Genomic DNA, 24,028 nt, shown 5'->3' with positions numbered 1-24,028 from the left:
CCAGCCAGAGTCTAAAGTATTTATAACAATCAACAGTTTCAATTTTATGATCATGAAGGGTCTGAATATGAACTGTAGGCTGGGTCCTTTTATGTGCGTGTGTGTGATTGCCGAATTGAATCACACACAGACTGTTTACATTACATTAAAAATAGTGTAAACTTGGAAAAACATACATAAAAGAGGTCCAAAAATAGATCCCTGTGGAACACCTTTGGTATATTACTGGTGAGTGGACTTGACTTTAAACTCAGGTTCTAATAGAAAGATAGTACTTAAACCATTTCAAGGACTGTTTATCCAAACAAACTGAGAATACTGTTTCTAATTCCAAATTGATCTCCAAATTTCCCAGTTCACTGAGATATTGCATTTAAAAAATAATACAGATGAACAGGAGCTGTAAATGAATGGTTGTTGGTGCAGCAGTGTAATACAGTAACTTTTGCATTAGGAATTGCCATATCTATTTACGTTTTGTTGCACTGGAGTCACCAGCAGTTGCTGGTAACAGATGAATGTGATTTTAATGACATTCATTATGACTAATACCACATGCAGTCATTAACTTTGCTTTTCAGTCTCATGTTAAAGTACAGCACACTCTATTTTCACTTCTTCACTTGCCCACCTTAGTGGGTAAGTGACCTTTGGGACCTGTGATAAGCAGTTAGCACTGTCATAAATACTGTCATAAATACTGTACATCTAATAAATGTGTTCTGGACAAGAAACTAAGACAAAAGAAAGCCTACCAAAGTAACTTTACCTCCTAATATAGTTTTCAGTGAAAACTGAATTATTTTTCTATGAAAACATGCAGGGTGTGACTTTGCTGTTAATACCCCCAGAAACACAACTCCTCTCCATTTAGATTTGGCCCATTTAAATTTTACTCTGCCAATGCAATCAACTTGAGGGCATTCAGGTGCCCCCCCCCACCACCACCACCACCACTGCTTGAAGTTAGGTCTCTCCTATTGTCAGTTTCAACTTTCAGTTTGATTTCTCGGTTTATATTGTCTGTCTGTATTCGGGTTCTAAATACTGCGCTTCATAACATAGCACATATTACGGCAGGGCTGTGCAGAGAGGTTTAAAGGGGCGGGTGCTCAAAGTTAAAAAGGGGCACATTGAACCAGGCTGAATAACAACAACACACATTCATCAAGAATCTAATATAGGAAGGGCAGGGCTGTGTTGATCTGAGACTGTAGACATTAAAAAGTCCATAGGAGAGATGGTAGCTGATTAAACAAGTGTCATGAGATAATAACAAAATGCAAAGATTGGTGACAGCACTTGGAACCATAAGGCAACAAAAAACTGTGAGAAATAATTTAGGCTCTGCCTGTGAATCACTCTTTGCTTCTCTTCTTCCTTCCATCCCATCATTTCATATATCACTCTCCACTTGCTGTCTATCTGAGAACAAGGCACAACTTGCTATTGCAATAAACTATAATCTAATTATCCACACCTAACAACTCTTGCACTTAATCTATAATAAAATGATGACAGAAAAATGTTATAGCACTGCCTTTAGTAGCCTCACACAGCTCCTACTGTTTCCTCCTCATGTCCTTACCAGGCATGTCTGGACAATGTTATATCATGAGTAATATTTTTTTTAAAAATCCATCTAAATAAAACACACACATGCACGCACACACAGTGACATTTTAGACCTTCTTCAGAATACTGTATATACTATGGGCATCATGGTGCTGATCCAGAATCCTTACATTATTATTTATTACTAGAGCTACAATAATAAAGCAATGAGGAGGGGAAAGTAATAAATATGAAATAATGTATTTATGATGATTCCATTTGTTTCACTATCCACTCTGTGCAGGGGCAAAGCTTATTACATTTTTAAACTGTAGAGATACAATCATTTTACTGCTGTAAAATCCAAATTTTGTCTTATTTAAAATATAAATCTAATATAATCTGCTTCTTAATGTATGTTCTTTAAAATACAGCGTGTGTTTTTTAATATATTATAATTATAATAATGCATAATTATGTGGACATGCATATTAGATCGTTTTTTAGTGAAATATAATCCCTCCAGAAAGGCAGGAAAAGCCCGGAAACTTACTTTAAAACTAAATATGTTTCTAAATACTTTAAAACTAAATATGTTTCTAAATACTTTAAAACTAAATATGTTCCCTAAAACGGTGACAGAGCTACAGACCCATGACAGCCAGGTAGCCAGCAGCTATGACCAGCACTACTTGTGCAGTTAATAAAAGGACAGGTAATGTTTGTCACGCTGTTGCACACACAGCACGCTCGTTTGTTTCAGTTCGTCAGTTGCCACAAGACAACTTACCAACGTGTACGTAATAAGCTAATACTCCTGGGTGCTATACACTACAGTGTGCGCTGTACACCTACTTACTGGTTTTGTCGCATCAGTCTGTGTCTCTGAGTTAACTTGTGTTTCTCCTACAACTCCGGACCGCTAAAAATGCGCGTGCTCTTTGTGAGCTCGTTCCCGGCTCGTAACCAGCGCGTTCTGCCGTCAAGGGCGATCATTGGTTAAATGTGATCATGTGACTGATGCAAGCCAGATCCTTTTATTTAGCAAAACTGTGATTAATAGTTAAATATTATTGTTGAGGGGCACAGACAGGACTCCGCACGCACACACACATTAAAAAAAATAAATAAATAAATATTTTTTTTTTTTAAAAAGTTGCCTCAACAAAAGGGCACTTTGGGCACCCATCAGGAAAGGGGCGGGTGCTCAAGCCCCTCTAGCCCCCCCCTCTGCACGTGCCTGTATTACGGAGCAATACAGTTTTGGCTGTATAACCATTACTTATCATTGTACCTTCAAAGTTCGGGAGATTTTAATAGCCTTGTTTATGCAAGTCAGGAGGTTGAGTATCAATAAGCTGATAGTGGTTTATGATGGATATTTTGTTTTGACAGCTGTAGCTGATACTCCAGTTCATCTACATAGAAATTAAGCTGGTGAGAAAAATACTCAGTTTTAATTCACTCCCCTTGGTCTTTTGAACTGCAGAACTAACTGACTTTTAAAATAAAATATCTTCTCATGCTTGTTTTCTGCTAACTATCTGGTTTTTCCTTTTAACTGATATACTGTAACTCACACTGATATAAAAATTATACATTTTAAAAGGTATATTGCAGCTGCAAATTCGAGACTTTTCAGATCACTGCAAGATAGGGATTCAATTATCAGTAGATTGAGTCCAGAGTCTTTTTGACCATATTTCACAGCTACAATAAACATGTTCACTTGTAATAATTACACAAGATACCGATCTTGATTGGGTAATTATGCAATAAGAAGGAACAAAAATTGCCTTAAAGAACTCTGCAACCAGTGAATATTGTCACTTCGTTCCTTTCTTTTGAGCCACAATGAAGAAGCTGTTGTGGATTCTTTGTCTGTACGTTTTTTGTCTCCGTGGTTGTCAGAGCAGTGAGGTGAATGGAAGGGTGGACTTCATGCTTCTTGCAGGGCCTCTGACAAAGCAGGTGGTCAGAAGCTCAGACAGAAGCGTAAATGATGCCTTTGACTGCAGTCATCCCGTTCCTCCTGGCTCTAAGCAGTACTTTGAGTACCTGCAGAGCAGAGGGGTGACCCACTTCAAAGTACCGCTGTCATGGGCTCAACTTATTCCTACAGGCCACCCCAGCCAGCCCCAGCAGGCTGTGGTTAGATGTTACCAGACCCTGCTGAAACAGCTGCTGGAAGCAGGTCTTCAGCCTCTGGTCATCCTTCATGGATGGACAGTTCCAGAGTCTCTGCAATCAAGGTATGGAGGCTGGGAGAGCCAGGAGCTGGCACAGATGTTTCAGCAGTATGCAGAGTTTGCCTTCCAAGAGTTTGCACCACTTGCACACTCATGGTTGACACTGGATGGTGTTTGGCATGACGGGCAGCCTGCAGATGCTCCCAGTTTTCTGCAGAACATCCTTCAACTAAACAAGAACATTTACCAGATGTACCATCAGCGCTTTCCTGACAAAGGTGAGTTAGAAGAAAAAGAGACAATTAAGATGAGATACTAAGCAAATAGAGTAAAAATCAGAAGTAAGAAATCTTGAGAAATTTCTCCAAAACATTCCTTAAAATAAGCTATTTTTAAAATGTTGCTTAGAAATCAGATGCAAAGGCTTTTACAAAAGGAGTTTTTAATTTCACCTTTAAAAACACAAAATCAGTATTTTGAGAAAACTGCTAAAAAAAAAAAAAGCATTTTAAAAATCAAGTTTGATTGGAAACTACTATCAAAAGGTAAATAAAACAAACAAAAATAAATGACCATTAAATGTCATATTTGCTGTTTTCCAGTTCTCATATATGTCAAAAAGTTACATTTTGGTGTCATAAAATAAACACATAGATGTGTATTTTAGGCGTTTTTGTAATATTACACAACACATCAGATTTTCTGTATGTCTTAAGAAGTTAAAATACTGTTAAAAATACCACCTGTTAAAAATACTTTATGGCCAACTGATACTGAAAGCCTTCAAAACATTATTTATCAGACATATTACCGTCATGATTATCTCAGCAGCAATTGAATTCACTAAAATAATCTTGTATGTATGTCACTGTACAGTTTGACCCAACAAGCCATTTTTACAGCAGACATTTTATATTAAAATAAATATTAAAAAAGATTTAAATGCTTCTACATTTACAGGAAGACGTCTGTCAATTGGGTTGAGAGCAACAGATATGACTTCCCTCTCCCACATTAAAGATTCAACAGCAGTAAGTTAAATACTCTATTTCATTATGTATGTAAACGTTATGTATACCTTAAGCTTTAATTAAGACCAAGTCCCTTTATTGTTAAAATTGAAAAGAAAATCAATCTGAAAATAACAATGAGACATGCTTATTTGCCCAGAGCTATTAGAAATATGCGAAGCTTTTTGAGGGTACAGGGAGAATCACCTTTACCCTTGAATTGGAGATTAGCTTGCCTAGATAAGATAATCATACACAGCTTGGATCAGCAACCCAACCCAACAGCCCGATTAAATTCCAAGTGATCTTTCTCCATCACACACCCTTTCACCTTGTTGTCATATGCCCACATTCTGCTCATCAGATTTTTCTTGAGCCTAAGCCATGAGCCTGATCACAGTTGTTCGATCACTGTATGAAACACTGCTCAGCCTGCATGAAGACTCAAGCAACAGCGCATAAAGAAAGTGAGTTCTCTGTCCAAGATCTAGATGCCTCATATATCAGGGGGGACCAAAGGAATTGGGGTAAAATGACATGCTGTTAAATCCATACTCTTATTGCCTGGTAGGCCAGTCTTGCCTACCAGGCAATGGTTAAAGCTTGTGATTTAACCAAATCAAAAGCTTGTTGATGTTGCTTAGCATCTCTGAGGCTACAATCCAAGCCTTAAGATATGATATTGTGTGGTTTCTTTATAAGAGATGTAGTTGCAATGCAATGAAAAAAGATGGAAAATAACATCACATTTATTCTTCTCATGGAGGGCTGTGTGAGGCAGATAGGATTTTACTCTGAACCCAGTGCCAGATACTTGAACAAGAAAGCGACCGCTCAGAGTAGGCTGTCTCACCGTTTGAAGCATACTTCCCCTGGTTTGCGTGTTTGGTGGTTGTGAACAGCGCTGTCCTGTTTTCCTGTTTCATGCTAAAAACCAACTTGAACCCAGTTTCTGCATGGTGTTAATGCTACTTTCAGAAATGGCGATCTCTGGTTTGTGCACTTTGAATATTTTCTCAAACATGGTTGCCTGTTTTCCGTTTGATGTAACGAGAGGACCACATGTTTGGTGGTTGTGGACTGCAATGTGCTGTTTTCATGTTTAATGCTATGTAAATAAGAAATTATATTTCAACCTAATTTGGTATGGTTGAAAATGAATTGATACGGTTTTAGCAATGTGTTAAAGGTCCACAGTTTGAGAGAAATTTCTGTGACAGTTCATAAAACATAAAGATCCATGCCAAATTAATTATACTGAACTGTCTATTGTGGTGACCCACAAAAGAAGCTTTACATTCATTTATATGACAAATTGACAATTTTTTTAATAGACATTTTTTAAACAATGATATTCTGGCACTTTGTGTTTCACATGACTATGTAATGGTATATTTTTGAAACAATAGTAGTGTGTTATATATACATCAAAGAGTATCACATACAGCTTATTTTTTGATCAAGAGGCTTGAGTGTAATGGTATGCCGTTGTGTATCTTCTATTTTTAATAGATGGATTTCTTGTCGGTGAACATTGAATATAACTGTGTTATCTCCTCAAATTTTGAAAACGAGCTAAGGAGGATACAGGTACAGTAAACACATGAAGAAAAAAATTCCTAGCTTTTCAGATTTTGCATTACTGTTAAACTGCTGCATCTGCATATTCTGTAACACTGTAGATGTCCATTGGGAACATGCCTATCCTGCTGTACAAGATGACTGCTCATGACTGTTCCCAGAGTAATTATCAGGTTCTTGGAAATTTTTTAAATGGTAAATACAATTATATTTTATGCTGTTATTTTCCATTAAATTACCAATGAATATGAAGAGCTATACAACTAAATTTGTATTTACAGATATATAGCATATAATCTCAAAAAGTTGATTCTGTTCATCTGGATGTAGAGTTTTCAGTTGGAGTAAGGTTTCATCACTCATCCAAGTGACTTCTTCAGTCTTAACTGCATGCAGGTTTCCCCAACCTTATAAAGAGTACATTTGCATACTGACTGAAACTAGCACCGGTGACTAAAAGTGGACCGTGAGGTTTCCTAGCCCCATGAGCTTTCATAAATATGACAGTGGTTTGCCATACAAACTTTTGCGTCTGACTGGAGGTAGATGAAGTGCATTACACTTAAACCAGAAGGTGAAGTTAATATCGTATAATATGTGGAACTGTTAAGAGATATTAACACCAAAACAATGACCAGCGCCACTGAAACCAGTGCTCACACTGGTAATCATGGAAAAATAAAAAAAATATTATGTCAAATAAAGAAAACCTCTGGTATTTACTAAAGAAAAAACACATTAATATAAGCTTTTACATTAGGCAACACTGTAAAAATTGACAATACTGCTCTCATAAAAGTGGAAGAGTTATCAAGTGAAAGTGATGAGTGTCATGTCATCATATTATGAGCCAGTAAAGTGCTAATAGAAAATGTTGGAGCACAGTCAATGCTTTCTGCATAACTGTTATGATAGATGCATTGTACCAAGAATATTGGGTTAAATGAAGAAAGTGTTTGCACTGTAGATTTTAGTTGACTAAAATTTCTTTTGGTAACCCAAGTATTAGCAAATATAAGCAAATATTATGACCCATTTTATTAGGATACACCATCCTAATCTGATATTACATAATGTATTATAACATTACATTCTATACTATTAAATTCTGCATTTTGTCCTCAATTGAGCTGCCAAATGTACAAATAGGGCGGGTAAAATAAGTATTGAACACATTACCAAGTGTGTTTCTAAGTAAATATATTTCTAAAGGTGTTGTTAACATGATATTCTCACCAGACGTCTGTAGCAACCCATCCAAAGGGAATGCATTTTTCATTTCTTTATACTTACTGTTTTAACATTTTAACACTGACAAGACATAACTGTTTCTTGAACACAACACAGTCCTGATGGACAATGGCCTGAATATCGTGGGGTGTGACATGAAGGACGTGTTAGGCAAGCTGGACATGGAAGATGCTCTTGTCAAGTAAGAGTTTATTCTCTGATTCACATACAGTATATTGTTATTCTATTTTTTTTTTAAGTTCACGTGTGATATTTATGTCTTTTTATTTTCTGAAAGTCATGCAGGTTCACACCATACCAGGGTGACAGGGTTAAGAAACAGTTATCAGACTGTGTGGGATAAATTTAAGTCCCAGACCACAGCAGAACGAGATCTTTTCCTTCAGGAATCATTCCCTTCTGGCTTCCAGTGGGCCACCTCCAGCGTATCCTTTAAGACTGAAGGTGGCTGGTCAGAAGGTGGGAAAGGAGAGACTATTTGGGACCGGTTTGGTCATGAGGGATTGGCCTTTGCAAATCAGACAGCTGACCTAGCTTGCGACAGTTACCGTAAGGTAGATTATGATGTCTACCTTCTGCGAGGTCTTCAGGTCGACACCTACCAGTTTTCCATCTCTTGGGCCCGTATTTTCCCCACAGGGTACCGACAGAGCCAATCAGAAAAAGGAGCTCAATACTATGACCAGCTGATAAATGCTCTCGTTGCATCTGGCATACAACCCATTGTCACTCTGTACCACTGGGATCTGCCTCAAGCACTCCAGAATTATGGTGGATGGACCAATGCCTCCATTGTAGAGGCCTTCAAAGACTATGCAGACTTCTGCTTCTCCAGGTTTGGAGACAGAGTCAAGATCTGGAACACATTCAATAGTCCCTGGGTAGTAAGCCATGCTGGGTATGGTACTGGTGTGCATGCCCCAGGAGTAAAGGACTATGTGGAATCTTCCTATCAGGTGACAGTGATGTTATTAGAATACTACAATTAATCAGTTTATTACAAGTGTAATTATTGCACTAATGTACTTAACATTTGATTTTGCATTATCAGGTCACTCACAATATTCTCAAGTCCCATGCCGAGGCCTGGCATGTCTATAATGACAATTATAGGAAAACACAAGGAGGAAAAGTGGGCATTGCCTTGAACTCTGACTGGGCTGAGCCCAGTGACCCTGCCAAACCTGAAGACGTAGCAGCTGCAGACCGTTACCTGCAGTTTATGCTGGGCTGGTTTGCACATCCCATATTTGTAGATGGAGATTATCCTGCAATACTCAAAGATCAGGTGGAACAGAAGAAAACGGCATGCCCTGACTCTGTACCAGCAAAGCTCCCAGTTTTCACTCCCACAGAGAGCAAGAGGATACTTGGTACTGCTGACTTTTTTGGTTTAAATCACTATACTTCTCGGCTGGTCAGCAACAGTGATGGTGGGTGCACCCCTGGTCCTGACGGTGTGGGTGACTTCCATGCAACTGTGGACCCCACATGGAGTTCCACAGCTTCTGACTGGATCTATCCTGTTCCTTGGGGACTTAGAAGGCTCCTAAACTACATTTCAACAGAATACCTGAATGTTAACAAATTACCTGTATACATAACAGGAAATGGGATGCCAACAAATTACAGTGCCGACAGTCTCACTGACACCAGCAGAATGGACTATATGAGAAGTTACATCAATGAGGCCCTGAAAGGTTAGTGTTGGAGATTTCCCCAATTTGAAGGCACATTTTTTTTTAGAGAGTTAAAATAATTCAAATATTAATTTTGTTTTTGTGTGTCCATTTTGTAGCAACACTCACAGATGGAGTGGATGTGCAGCGATTCACAGTGCAGTCACTCATGGATGGATTTGAGGCAAACCAAGGCTACAGCCAAAGATTTGGTCTTCACTATGTCAGCTTTGAAGATGCATCCAGGCCAAGGACCCCAAAGCAATCTGCATATTTGTACGCTGAGATTATCGAGCAAAACGGTTTCAGTTCACAAAAAAGTAAGAAGTTTAAAGCTGCAGAAAGGCCATTAACTCGACGTTTAGCTGCTTTACCACCCTCAGAAGTTCCATCTCAGGCAAAGGTAGTTTGGGAGAAATTCTCTTCACAGTCAAACTTTGATAGAAAAATGTACCATTATGGCACTTTTCCTGAGGGCTTCAGTTGGGGAATTTCTTCTTCGGCCTACCAAATTGAAGGTGGCTGGAATGCTGATGGCAAAGGTCCTAGTATATGGGATACATTCACTCAGACAACTAACACTATTCCTGATAACGCAAATGGCAATGTAGCCTGTGACAGCTACAACAGACTTAATGAAGATCTCTACATGCTGCGGGCTCTGAGGGTGAAGTCATACAGATTCTCTTTGTCCTGGTCCAGGATCTTTCCTGATGGCACACGTAAGTCCCTCAACCAGAAAGGTGTTGACTACTACAACAGACTCATTGATGGTCTTATAGCATACAATATCGAACCCATGGTAACACTGTACCACTGGGACCTTCCTGAAGCTTTGCAAAAGGTCAATGGCTGGGAAAGTGCAGAGATGATAGACATTTTTAATGACTATTGCGACTTCTGCTTTGCTACTTTTGGTGACAGAGTGAAATTCTGGATAACCCTTAACCAGCCTCAGACAATTGCATGGTCTGGATATGGACTTGGAAATATGCCACCAAATGTTAAGGACCCAGGGTATGGACCATACATAGTTGCACACAACCTCATTAAAGCTCATGCCAAGGCCTACCATACATATGATGACAAATATCGCCAGTCTCAGGGTGGTCTAATATCCATAGCCCTCAATGCTGATTGGGCTGAACCTAAAGATGTCAGTGTTCGCCGTGAAGTGGTGGCTGCTGACCGGGCGATGCAGTTCCAACTGGGATGGTTTGCACATCCTATTTTTAAGAATGGTGACTATCCTGATGCACTGAAGTGGCAAGTTGGGAACAAAAGTGAAATCCAAAGTCTTCCACAGTCAAGACTTCCTTCCTTTACTGAAGAAGAAAAGAACTTCATCAAGGGAACTGCTGATGTATTCTGTGTAAATCATTACACTACAAAGATTGTAAGCCATGTTACAGCTCGGCTTAGCCCCGAGTCTTATGAATATGACTGGGACTTCAAGGAAGAAGAGGAAAATGATTCACCAACTACAGCCATTCCTAACCAAAAAGTTGTGGCCTGGGGCTTGAGGCGACTCCTCAACTGGATCAAGGAGGAGTATGGTGATCCAGAGATTTATATTACTGAGAACGGAGTTGCTACAGAAGCACAGACAACTTGGGATGATTCTGCCAGAGTGTTTTTTTACAAGGCCTATATTGATGAGGCTCTGAAAGGTATACTGTCAAAGTGATTTCATTAGCTACATTGCATGATCATTATAAGTATTTTTAATGTACCTAATTTTTTTGTGCGCTTGTTTACATTACAGCTTATAAAGTTGATGGTGTGACTGTGAAAGGATACACTGCAACCTCTCTAATGGATTCTTTTGAGTGGCTAAATGGGTACAACGTTGGATTTGGCCTGCACCACGTGGACTTCAGTAACCCAAATCGGTCAAGAACACCCAAGTACTCAGCTCATTTCTATTATAACATCATAAAGGATAATGGTTTCCCATTGCCAGATGATGAGAAGGTACTTTATGGACATTTTCGAGATGATTTCATTTGGAGTACTGCCACAGCATCATACCAGGTACCCTAGATAAGGCCACTGCACATTTATTGCAATGCTTACTCTATTTTCATTCGTTTCAAATTACTGTTTTATACTTATTCCTTTCAGATTGAAGGGGGGTGGAGAGCTGATGGCAAAGGTCTCAGTATTTGGGACAAGTTTGCTCACACTCATCTCCGAATCTCCAATGATGACAATGGGGACATAGCTTGTGACAGTTACAATAAAGTAGAAGAGGATGTTGCCATATTAAAGCAACTCAAGGTGACCCATTATCGATTCTCCATATCATGGTCAAGGGTCCTTCCTGATGGTACCACCAACTACATTAATGAGGCTGGACTCAATTACTACCACAGACTGGTGGATGCACTGATTGCTGCAAACATTCAGCCTCATGTATGTATAATTACAGCTAAAAGAACTGTACTAGAATTGGTAAATTCAATAACGTCAGTAAACCCTTTCCCTTTGCTTTCAGGTCACTCTGTACCACTGGGACCTTCCACAAGCCCTGCAGGATATTGGGGGATGGGAAAATGACACTATTGTTACCAAATTCAGAGATTATGCTGACTTCATCTTTGACAGACTTGGCCACAAAGTGAAATTTTGGATCACTATTAACGAACCCTACAATGTAGCCATGATAGGACATGGTTATGGAGTAGGTGCCCCAGGTGAGCTTTATGCTTTAGTATTCCTGGTTGTCTGCTTTATTTAACAAATAGGAATAGTACTGTTACTGAACATGCAAAACTGTATATAAGGACACCAAAATTGTTCAAAACAAAATGTACTGTTACAAACATCAAACTAAATGTCTTCTGTAAAAACAATAAAGCAATCCTTGACCAAACCCTCAACAACAAAAAATATAAAGCGTAGAGGCTGCAAATGTGTCTCTTTGTCTCCAGGGATCAGTTTCCGACCAGGTACTCTGCCCTACATTGTTGGTCACAACCTGCTTAAAGCTCATGCTGAGGCCTGGCATATTTACAATGACAAGTACAGGGCCAAACAGAATGGAATTATCTCCATCACAATTAACTCTGACTGGTCTGAGCCCAGAAATCCTTATAAGCAAGAGGACTATGATGCTGCAATACGCGCCATTCAGGTACACCAGTTCTTCTTATATTTTAAAGCAATATGTCATAGTGGTTATTTCAAGTGTCTTTTGTGTGTCTTTTTGTGCAGTTCTACATTGGCTGGTTTGCCCATCCTGTATATAATGGCGACTACAATGACATAATGAAGACAGTCATTCGTGAGCGAAGCCTTGCTGCTGGTCTGTCAGAATCTAGGTATTCAAAAAACTACATTTAGGCCCCAAAAGGGAAAAAAAATTGCTATAAAGTTACCTTTAAAAGCAGCAGGACATTTTCACTTTTTTTGTTGTTTGGTCCTTTTTTCAGCAACCACATAACCTGTTGGTTTCACTTCCATTTTCCAGGCTGCCTGAGTTCACTCCGGAGGAGGTTAAAAGAATTAAAGGCACTTATGATTATTTTGGGTTCAACTATTACACCACTGTCCTAACATTCCCTGTGGACTATAAGAACCTTCAGCACTATGATGGAGACAAGTAAGCAAACGTTAGATAAATATTAATAGAGTAATCTTTCATTTTTCTTCTAATAAAAGAAACCAACAGATTTAGCACAGCTGACTTTGTTCTCTGCTGTGGCCGTTTACTGAAATGTGAAACTTATTTCATTGTTTTACTCAAACTCAAAAATCTAACCTTTTTGATCTTCACAGGGGTGCAGGGTCAACTGTTGATCTCACCTGGCTGGATTCAGGTTCAGGCTGGCTGAAAGTCACACCATTTGGATTCCGCAGAATACTTAATTTTATCAAGGAGGAATATGGAAATCCACCAATTATTATCACTGAGAATGGCATCTCAGAGCGGGGCACTGTTGATCTAAATGATACTCACAGGAGCCACTACTATGAAAAATACATCAACCAGGCATTAAAAGGTATGAAAAATTTATCTTGAAATCTATTTAGGACCAGCACAGTTAGAGAAGAAGGCTATAAATATGTCTCAGATAAAATGTGGCTGTTTTTTTTTTTTCTTTCTTTTGTGGAAACATTAAGAAACTAGATTTTAAGTGCAAAAAAGTTAACTTATCTCTTTTCTCTTCCCAGCTTACTTACTAGATGGTGTAGACATCCGTGGCTACACAGCTTGGTCACTGATGGACAACTTTGAGTGGGCTAAAGGCTTTTCAGAGAGATTTGGGTTTTTTTACGTGAATCATTCAGACCCTAATATTTCTCGAGTAGCTAAGAAATCTGTTTCCGACTACTCTAAAATCATAACTTGCAATGGATTCCCTCACCCTGCGTCAGGACATGAGTGCTTGAATCCTGTGGAAGGTAAATTGACACCATGGATTGTAAATAGTACGTAAAAGATAAGTACGTGGCCACCCTACTGTAAACATAAATATTTAAAGTCTATGTTTAGTTTCAGTTGTATCAGTTCAGTATTATGGCCTTTACCAACTTGGTACTTTAAAGTCAGAACACAATATATTTGTGTGGGAAGTTTTCAGCTAATGCTAACCAGCCAGGTTGGCTCTTCATTGACACAGTTACATTGCTAAAAACTGCAAAATGCATTAAAGTTAAGAGAAGTGGAATGCCCACCTAACAAGGTGCTTCCACAGTGCAAAAGCAAGCCTTTTAGGACACCTAAACTGGACAGCTGCAATACGATATGCAGTTCCATGATCAGAAGGAACAGGGATACTGAGGGGGTCCTAAATATCTATTCCTGCATGCAAGCATTTTGTAAGTTGAGCTTAAGCATTATAGCAGAGTTGAGCTTGTGTATTGTATGAATGCAGATCATTTAGACAGATGTAAGATGTTTGCAAGTGTGTTAGTTAACAGCACTAGCTTACTAACAAATAGCTAAAATTAGCATGATAATTAGACACGGTGCAAAAATAATGCTCTGACATAGTGAAAGCTAATGTTTTCATTTTGTTAGTGTCTTTCTTACCAGCTCACAGACACCTGCTACTTAGAGGTGTATAGACATGCAAGAAACCTTGTTGTAAATAATAGCATTAAAAGTGCTCAGAATACTGAGAACAAAATTCAGAGGTCCAGTTCAGTTGCTAGCAGAGTGCTAGCAACTGTAGCTGTAGTCAAACCTGCCACACCACACCAAATAAATTTAAACCTTAATGCAATTTCTGTGGAGGAATTCTAACAACAGGTAAAATAGGGCTTTGATTTACAGTTACTGCCTGCAAATGTTAAAAAATAATACGAAAACTTTGGTTTCTGTGTCTTTTCTGCAGGAACAGCTGCACCACCAATCACTGACAACAATGCCACTGTGAGGTTCCTTGGTATGGAGCTCTCTGTCCGCAATGCTGAGACCGGACTTAATGTCACATTTGCTCTTCTGATTGTTGCAGTGTTTGGAGCTGTTTGTGCATCATTTTGCTTCTTTAAGTCAAAAAATCAGATTTGTAAAAGTGGAAAAACATTCTAATTGCAGGTAACTTGACATATTATTAAAGCCCTCATATTGACAGATGCATTTTAATTGCAGGTATATAAATTATTTCTTTTCCTCTTCTATAATGTTGCTGTCACTGTCAAGGTTAAACTACAATTTTAAATCATTTTTAAAAATGATCTGTGGTCCGTTTAGTTTGAGATACCACGTAAGCGTACATGTAAAAATATGTTTGTGTGTTTTGGGACTAATTGAGTAAAATATTTCTTCATTTGCTGTTTAGTATCAGACTTTCAGACTTCTGCATATAGGACTGACCTGCAAAAGCTTATTACCTGCTGTATTAGTCAACAAAGCCAAGTATTTTCTGTTAAAAATCATCAGTTTGTCAGCCAGGGTGGATTAGTTTGTCTATATGGCTGTAAAATGAGTTTCAAAAGTGCTATTTAGAATATTATGTTGTTTCTTCAACTTTCTGTTCTCAGAAAGCTTTTTAAAAATGGAGTGTAGGAATCACCTAATTCCTCTAGAGGTCACTGGCTGTCTAAAGTAGCCATATAAAACGTACTACGCTAATGTTCAGTACCAGAAAGTAAATTAATCTGACTTACTGAAAATAAATGTATACCATACTGTACAGCATCAATAATGGTGTCTGTCCAACCATCAATTGTCTTACATTATCCTTGTCAGTGTCTCAGGAGGTTGGAGCCTATCCCAGCGGCCATAGGTGCGAGAGGCAGGATACACCCTGGACAGGCCGTCAGCCTGGCACAGGGCTAACACAGAGACAGACAATCATTTGCACTCACATTCACGCTTATGGGCAATTTAGATCCGCCAATTAACCTAACCCCACCAACCACATGTGTTTGGACTGTGGGAGGAAGCTGGAGTACCCGGGGAGGAGAACATGCAAACTCCACACAGAAAGGCCCCGGTGAGGTGGAGGAATCAAACTCAGGACCTTCTTGCTATGAGGCAGTGCCCTGTCTGATTTAAGTTGCAAATAAAACCTATTCATAGAAAATTAAATGTATGGCCAAATCCCCAAATAATTTATTTAATGATAAAACCTCACTGGAGGCCTTTTGGGGTTTTTTTTAGATCACACTCAAATATCTAACTGGCCAGTTACATTATACCAATTCAATGTTTGGGCATGGTCAAGACCTGAGCACCAAAATGGAGAAGAAAGGTAGTTTAACTGACTTTGAATGTGGCATGGACAGCAGGATAGAGCACCGTGTCATAAAGCTTGGATCACCTCTGACTGGTTTTCTGTGCACTCAAACGGCCTCCAGTCGCCAGACTGTGCACTTCTGAAAGCGGTAAGTGTAGATACTCAGGTATCCAGTGAATGTAAATAGAAGTGACCCGACATATCAGCTTGGATTAGTCATTTGCAGGTGAAATTGGCAAGTATTAGACCTCACAGACATCATTCAAGTCACTGTACAGGTCACTGATGGAAAGTAACCGAGTTATACTTGTGGCCTTTTTCAATACATACAAAGATGGATCTATTTAACTGGACCACTTTCCAAATTTTACCCAAGATTGTGGGACGTGAGATAGAGCATACCAGTAAAGGTAACGTAGACATTATTGTCCAATGTTGTCTAAAACAATATTTGTAAACAAAGGAAAACTAGGACCAAAAATCTGAATTTGCTGGATTTTTATTTTAAAACTAACCACAAAGTTCTATCAATACAAAAAGTATAAAAAGTACAAAAAGCATTGTTCAAAAATAACTTGAGATGAAAATATGAATTGGCACTGTGGGTATTATTCAGAATAGAAAAAGATGGCATCTCGTCAGAGCGCGTTCAAGGCATTAAATTCACATTGATTTGATTACAGATCCTGGAACAGTGAAAACACTCATCCAGCAATCAGCACTTTCAGATATCAAACAGATACAGTTTTATCCCCACTTAACCAAAAGGAAAAAAAAACAAAAGTTAACATTTCTTGTGGTCATACATGATGTGTACCTAATAAAATAAGAAAACAAAATTATTTAAATATTAAAGAGAAAAGTGTTGCAATATTATCTCAACTGTACCAAACAGAATACACCAGTCCAACAAAATCTGGCATCAGGGAGCTAAGACAGTAGCAAATACTCTTTGAAAAACAGGGAAAAAAAACAAAATAATCCCAAACGTGTTGGCCACAGTGACAAGAGTCAAGACAACAACACTTACAACTAATACAAAAATACAGTATTAAATGTTTAAAACAATACAAGTCATTATCAAGAGTTAAATGGTTTTCAAGCATTACCCAGGTTTGTCTATTCCTTTGGACAAAGGCATCCCAAGTGTGTTCCAGTCACCAGTCAGGCACCAGACTTGGGAATGTTGACTGGTGCAACATCATCAAAATCACAAAAAACAAATCCTTTGACACACTTGAGGGAAACCTTTGTATGAAATGTCACACCTCAAAGTCTTCATCAGCATGACAATAACTCCAGTACCTTTTCTTTATGAGTGGTGCTGTGTCCATTAACCCTTTGTTTGCATGTAAAAGCACTCTCACTTCTGCACAAAACACAAAATTCTTACAGTTTCAACATCTTTTTTTGCACATCTGGCTTGGCCTTAGAAAAATCCCATTAAGTTTTCCAGTTTTAATCTAATGCAAACTTTAGATGCAATCACTGAACATCCAACGGAGGACAAACTCATAAAAATGACTAATAGCTCTAAGACTTAAAGTTAATTATATTTATAAAAAAAAAGAAAATAGCTGCCCTGAGGGAGAAGCACATGGTAACCTTAACTGTTCTTGTTGCACTATGGCAGTTTGTAAGCACTTTGGATCTTCAGACCGGCTTGTGTCTCGAGTATTGCTGGGTTGAGACGACCGTTCTTGCAATTTGAACCGATGCTCGACCAGAGTCGGCCATAACACTGGAAGGCTTGGGCTGACTTCATCCACCTCAAGCAATTTCACAACATCCCACTCACACATACAGACTCCCCTTGGTTCAAATCCCTTGTGTCCTCTCACTGCTCCTCATGTTAACTGCCCAGCTGATGAGAATCTATGCACGAAGACCTGCAGACAGATCATCAGGGTTGTTAAGCAATGAGTTTCAAAAACAGCCAGAAAAAAAATAAATAAATAAAAAAATAAAACTGTGGTTATCAAGAGACAAAGACGGAAGCCTCACCTTTCTCACAGGTACTGCTCTGCTTTTCCTGGGCAAAGTTTAGCCTGTTCTGCTCCACTGCAGTGCCGTTAGATTCGGGGCTGCTGCTGCGTGACGGGCTGCTCTCCTCGTTCTGGTATGCCATATCCAGATGCTGCTGGGCCAGTTTTAGGTGCCTGCGCAGCCTCTCCAGCTCCCGAGACGATGCCTCGTCCCCGAAAGACTCGCGACCTGAGTCTCCCAGGTTATCTCGAAATCCCAGTTTTCCAGATGGATCCTTCTTCAAAGCAGTGTGATAGCCTGGAGGCGCAGAGGGCTGGCGGCAGATGGAGGACCTCTGGCTGGCCAGAGCTGAGTGTCGTGGGGTGGGGTGCCGGGGCCGTGGCGTGCAAAAGCAGTCACGGATACCACTGATGCCAAGGTGCAGGATCTCCAACAGGGTAAAGAGGAGACACAAGGCGCTGACGGCATACATTATAAGCAGGAAGATAGTTTTCTCTGTTGGGCGTGACACGAAGCAATCCACTGTGTGCGGGCAAGGGGAACGTGTGCATACGTACGACGGTGCCACTTCCAGACCATAAAGGATGTACTGTCCAAACAGGAAGGAGGTCTCAAAGATGGCACGTGATAACAGCTGGAACACGTAGACCTTCATCAGGCCATCTCTCTTGATGCGACGGCGCCCGTCGTGCTTTTTCTTGGGCTTTTCCGCAACCTCCTTTTCCTTTTCTGGCTCAATTTCTTCAATGATCATGGGATCCTCCTCCCCATTGTCCTCCGCTTCCTCATAGTCCCTGTTAGCACCACGGCTCACTATAGGCATCCTCTTCCTGCCCTGGGGCCTGTAGTCATCGTCATCCATGCGAGCAATCTTGTGCATAGCAAACCCAAGGTACATGATGGTGGGAGTGGTGATCATAATCACCTGAAACACCCAGAAGCGAATGTGCGACAATGGCGCAAAGGCGTCATAGCATACGTTCTCGCAACCAGGTTGCTGCGTGTTACACACAAATTTACTCTGTTCATCGTAGTAGATCGACTCTCCTCCAACAACCGTCAGCACAATCCGAAAAACAATGAGGAGGGTGAGCCAGATCTTGCCCACAAAGGTGGAGTGATTGGAAATCTCATCCAAAAGGCGTGTGAGGAAGCTCCAACTCATTTTGTCTTTGGAACAGGAACACAGCTATGTCTGTGTAAGAGAAAAAAAAAAAAAAAAGCATATATCGAAGTTAATTTCTGGATGTCTTTACCAAGAAGCTGGCCTGACAACAGAAAGCGCGTGAAGGAATATGGGTCACTAAAATATGACCAAAAAAAGGAAATACGGTAGTACTTAATATTTAAATACACTGTAGTAGGTGTATCATGTTTTTGCAACACAAGGTGGTGCTATTATGCCACCCTCACAGTAGTACCCATTACAGCCATGGAGTAAAATCTGCAGGCATGCTCAGGCAAGGATCTGATATTGTCTGAATAGATGCAATCAAAATCATGTAACCACAGGCAGACTGCTATGTGCAGACAGTCTAACCAGCAGACATGGTACATGGTGTTTATCACAGCAAAAAAAGAAAGAAAAAAAAAGCCCTGAGGTCAGACATTAAAAAAAAAAAAAAAAGAAGCAGCATGCGCGTGTTAGTGTGAGGAAACTTCAGCAAGCAAAATTTCAGTCAAGCACCACATTTCCATGTTACGACACTGCTGTGCAAAGACACTGAAAGCTGTCTTCATCTTTTACAGAGTTCAGTGACATTCGCAGAAGTTTAAGGAGTTACAAACTAATTCAGAGCCACGTGTGGTTGTTCTTAACTGAATTTTAGTAATCTGACAACAAGGTAGTAATGAAGAGCTTGTGTGGTTTCACACCTCATAACTTCAGCTGTGTAATTATCCAGAACTATAAACCAAGCTGCTGCACTTCAACCAGCTACATAAAGGTACAAGTTTCTATTCAAACTCTTATGCTGCTTTTTGCCTCTGCCTTGAAACGACTCTGTTCATGTATCGGTCATAAAGACTGAAAAGCCTTTATTCAACTACATGAATCATAAAATAAAAAGTAGCGCTGTGCGAAAACCTCAAGTCAGCCCTCATTTCTTTAGTTGTTATCATGTGATGTATATACTATATATTAAATATAATGTTTTGTTATCCATGTTAATAGTGAGATCAAAAGTCAATTGCTGTTGTGACCACCTTTATTCTTCAACACAACCTGAACTCTCAGGCTGAGACATTTCTGATGACGAATCCGTGCGCAGCAGATGGATCAACTGAAGGGCCAGATCCCTCTTCGCTGGATTTTTCCTATTTCTTAAGGTCATAACTTACAAATACTGTTAATCACCTGTTTTTTTGCCCTTTTGTCTTCCCTTTGCCCAGTTTTCTCAATTTTTTTTTAAGCTGAAGCCCAACGTATGCCAAGTTTTTAAGCTAACAGCCATGTGGGAAGCACTCTGTTGTTGCACAAACACTATTTCTTGTCCGTTGAACTTTTATCTGTGACCTTTTTCATCAACTCGACTAAAGAAATGGGAAATGACTTTTAACACTGTGTCATGATTGTTAGTTTTGTGCTTTTTATTCTTGACAAAGAACAGCTAGCACCCTATGGCAACATCAGCACAAAGGAATGGACTCGACTGATCCTGACATCACCGTGCACTCCATTTATACTTTTTTTTTATTGATTTCCTGCTCAGTGCAACTAATTTATATCCAAGTCTCCACTGCCAGGACATGGATGTGAGCAGAGAAACACGGCTGAATGAAAAAAGCAACCCATGAGCTTGATGGAACAGATTCTGGATTTCCATCCTCCCATCCCTACTGTGAATATAAAAGCATGAAGTTTTGAATAACTTATATATTATGGTTACAAAAAACAAACAAACCAAAAAAAGAACATATTCACCACATCATACCACAGAGTTTATATAACATCCAAACATATCTTTAGAGTTTAAAAGTTGAAGCCAACTGCAAGTACCTCAAATCGGCATTCTTTCAAATGCCCAAAAGGGGGCGCTCTCTATGGTTTTAAAAAGATGGTTGTATTGAAGTCTGTGTGGAAACTACTCTCACCTGACAAACTGCTCAGTTTTTCAGTCAGATCAGCTCATTGGTCATGTCGTCTGTGTGAAAGAACTTCCTTAGCTTGAGGTTTCGTGAGACTGTGCCAACGAGTGACGCCGTTATGCCGTGAAAAGAAACGCTGGACACGAAAGCCTCAAATTATTCACCCAGCACATTTGTAGGATTTATTCATAGCTTGGATTATGATACTTTTCCATCTACCCCCATGTTTTTAGCAGTGAGGGAGAAATCACGTTTAACATCATTTAAACGTTCATTCATAACTGCTGATTAAAAGTATACATGCACACCTGCAACAAGCCTTTTAGCTGATAACATGCTGTGTGGCTAAGAAAAACTGCATGCATGAAAAGATCAACTAGATCAAATAAGGGGAAAGTGACCCGAACGATTCCAACACCAACTACCACTGAAAAGCCTTCTAAAGATCACACATTACTCTCCTCAGCGCTCCAGCTCAATAAGTGGTTTGTTATACTGGGCAACTCTCCAGTGTGAGTGGTACTCATGTTTGACACAGGGTTGGCAAGGACAAAAAAAACCAAAACAAAACAACACAACAACTTCCCTAGATAAAGAACATTTTGCATTGTGCAGGAACAACTGGGTAATGACAATCAGATAAATGATCAGCAAGTTTGACGATTCAGCCTGAAACATTAACTACTAAATCAAACAATTATCTTCCTGTGTTTAGTCACTGCTCCCCTCTCAGTATCTCATCTGTGGTTTATGTTGTTGTTGTATGCAGCCATTTCATTTCTACATGCAAAGAGATGCAGCAACACAAAAGTGTGGTATCGCAACTGTTGGGTTTCCATGGAGATAACACATACTAAATACTTGTGAGAACTACCTTTACCCTCCATCTAAACTGAGCTATACTGTAGTTTTGTTGATGCAAAGCCAGAAGGACTAAAGGTCAAGATGATCCTCAGCTGCTTGAAATGTAGGTTAATAGTTAGTAAGAACTGACATTTTGTTCAAGTCTGAGTGCTGCCTCACAAGCAAGCCTAAAGCGAAAAGCTGGAAGTAGAAAGAGCTGAATTATGTAACTCAGCTGCTCTTGATAATTGAGCACTGGAATCAAAGAATGGTATGTAGATGGGCCTGTTGCTCATATCCTTATTTTTAGTTTTACAGCTCCTTCTCAGCACCACTATTCACTAGTCCATCACGTGCGAACTGCTAAGTTACTCAACAATTTATCAACTTTTACATAACAAAGATTGCCTAACAGAAATGCAGGACCTCACTGGATCAAATTCCGAGCAGGGATTGGGATGAATAACAGACTCCATCAAAAACAATTTTTGGAATCGAGCTTATCACTTCCACTCATCAATGCTGGTACACTGCACATAACAAAACAAGGGACCTGAAGTCACGGCAGCTGAAGTGTTCATCCAAATTTTGATGAGTTTTTGTAGCGTTTCTACCCTGCTTTCAGTCTCCTTCAGCTGTGCTGACTCTGAAACCTCTCATGGGCCTACCCACCTATCCAAGAAACAGTAATGTAATGTAAAATCCATCTGCTTTCAATGACCACATTTTATATAGCTTGAACCTTACATATACTAGAGGGGGTGATGCGAACATCAGTATTAACAATTAAGATTTTGCAGAGACTCCCTGCATGCTCCCCACTCATCCGTCAAAAGACAAATGAGTTTCAGCCTTGTCTGCAGAGCCAGCCCGGGCCTGTCTGTGTGGTATTTGACAGAAAACAGGCTGCTTCCACCCAGTGGAGATTCAACACTGCTGCTGAACAGAGAGGGTTTTGTGCCACATCTGGGAGGCTCGCTGCAGTTAACCTTCTGGTACCCCAATGCGCTTAAGCATAGAAGCCCCTGTCCTGAAGCAGGGGGGAGTAAGCAGGGACCGAGCAGACCTGAGTAAGGAGTGACTTCCGGTTAAGTTTAACGATAGAACCGGGCTTGGGGGAAAAAAGACATCCCAAACCATCCGCCCATCACAGCACAGTGAGTCACATCATAAAACCTACTTAATTAGTAAAACTGAGGAAGAGTAATGACAAGAAAACAAGAAAAATCATTTAAAAACCCAAATTCAACGAATTCCGATATGGAATTTTAAGGAAGCTAATCCATTTGCAGGGAATAAAATTCCTCCTCGTGGCCAACGACTGGACACGTCGTCGGCGCGGTGCCCCGCGTGCTCCGTTAACGTTACCGACTGTTATCAAAGCAAACCGGTGGGCGACATTGTTTTTATAAATCCTGAAAACCGTTAAGAAAGTATCGATATTGCAGCTAATATCCCACATAAGCGTGTGTGGGCAGATTCCAGGGGGGAAAAAACCAGACGGTTCCTGACCGTCCAATCACAAAGTGGATGCAGATAAAAGTCCCGTTAAAACGAGATAAATAGTCCGCGTGCCAACGCAGCTGTAACTGCACATGCTGCTAATTAGATACCTTTGCCTTAATGTGCCGTAAGATTCCCCTTTTCTCTCTTTAATTAGCGCTCTCTGCTTTCACACTGTGCGCGTAAACTCTCGTTTAACGGATTTGTGCTGTAACGCACGGCTTATTAAAAACGCTGCAGTGACCTCCGACGCTTTACAATCACAGCCACCGGCGGACAGGCCCGAGAAGTTGAAGATAAAAGTCTAGTTAAAGCTCTTATTTGTTAGCCAAAGCTAAGAGAAGATGCCCCCGCGTCCCCGCCGCGCTTTGTCTGTGAGGTGTTTTACCTTCAGTTATGATTCCAGGTCCTCCTTTTCATTAAAGTCGTGGTCTTACGCAGGGTTTCTCTTTTAAATCAAAGTCCTCCCGCTCTTCATATCAAGCCATCCAGGTTTTTCTTCTTTTCCAACGAGGAGCTCGCGTCGTTTCTCCAGTTGTGTGTCGAACTGCTGGGCGAGGACAAAGAATATTCCCAAATCCCCCCTCCCCTCTTTTCTTCTCCTCCCAGTTCCAGCCAGGCACCCCACCCCCTTTCTGCGCAGCCTGGAGAACAGC

The 24,028-nt window shown here is 40.0% G+C and overlaps 2 protein-coding genes across 3 annotated transcripts; one reads left to right on the top strand and one right to left on the bottom strand.

Moving 5' to 3' along the window:
• The first annotated feature begins 3,720 nt into the window (after positions 1–3,720).
• Positions 3,721–14,856, top strand: LOC120730988 (lactase-phlorizin hydrolase-like). 2 transcript variants are annotated; one of them, XM_040027678.1, is made up of 14 exons: positions 3,721–4,021; positions 4,704–4,774; positions 6,266–6,343; positions 6,436–6,529; positions 7,682–7,766; positions 7,863–8,541; positions 8,637–9,285; positions 9,384–10,934; positions 11,030–11,298; positions 11,389–11,679; positions 11,762–11,960; positions 12,198–12,400; positions 12,481–12,587; positions 12,737–13,097. In XM_040027678.1, the coding sequence occupies exons 1-14, from the start codon at positions 3,841–3,843 to the stop codon at positions 12,870–12,872; spliced, it is 4,593 nt and encodes a 1,530-aa protein (XP_039883612.1). In that variant the 5' UTR covers positions 3,721–3,840; the 3' UTR covers positions 12,873–13,097. The 2 variants fall into 2 exon arrangements, with proteins under 2 accessions (XP_039883612.1, XP_039883611.1); XM_040027677.1 differs by lacking the exons at positions 3,721–4,021; positions 4,704–4,774; positions 6,266–6,343; positions 6,436–6,529 and adding exons at positions 13,441–13,671; positions 14,607–14,856 and having other exon boundaries at positions 7,451–7,766; positions 12,737–12,868; positions 13,045–13,268.
• A 1,580-nt stretch (positions 14,857–16,436) lies between these two features.
• Positions 16,437–23,919, bottom strand: gjc4b (gap junction protein gamma 4b). Its single transcript, XM_040027675.1, has 3 exons — positions 23,761–23,919; positions 17,958–19,134; positions 16,437–17,842 (listed from the first exon to the last, which is right to left on the bottom strand). The coding sequence occupies exons 2-3, from the start codon at positions 19,102–19,104 to the stop codon at positions 17,829–17,831; spliced, it is 1,161 nt and encodes a 386-aa protein (XP_039883609.1). The 5' UTR covers positions 19,105–19,134; positions 23,761–23,919; the 3' UTR covers positions 16,437–17,828.
• Positions 23,920–24,028: the final 109 nt, after the last annotated feature.

Source organism: Simochromis diagramma, unplaced genomic scaffold (assembly GCF_900408965.1).
Source record: "Simochromis diagramma unplaced genomic scaffold, fSimDia1.1 OVJJ01000343.1, whole genome shotgun sequence".
Taxonomy (NCBI): domain Eukaryota; kingdom Metazoa; phylum Chordata; class Actinopteri; order Cichliformes; family Cichlidae; genus Simochromis; species Simochromis diagramma.
The sequence above is the reverse complement of the archived record's forward strand: the minus strand, read 5'-3'. Positions and strand labels throughout refer to the sequence as shown.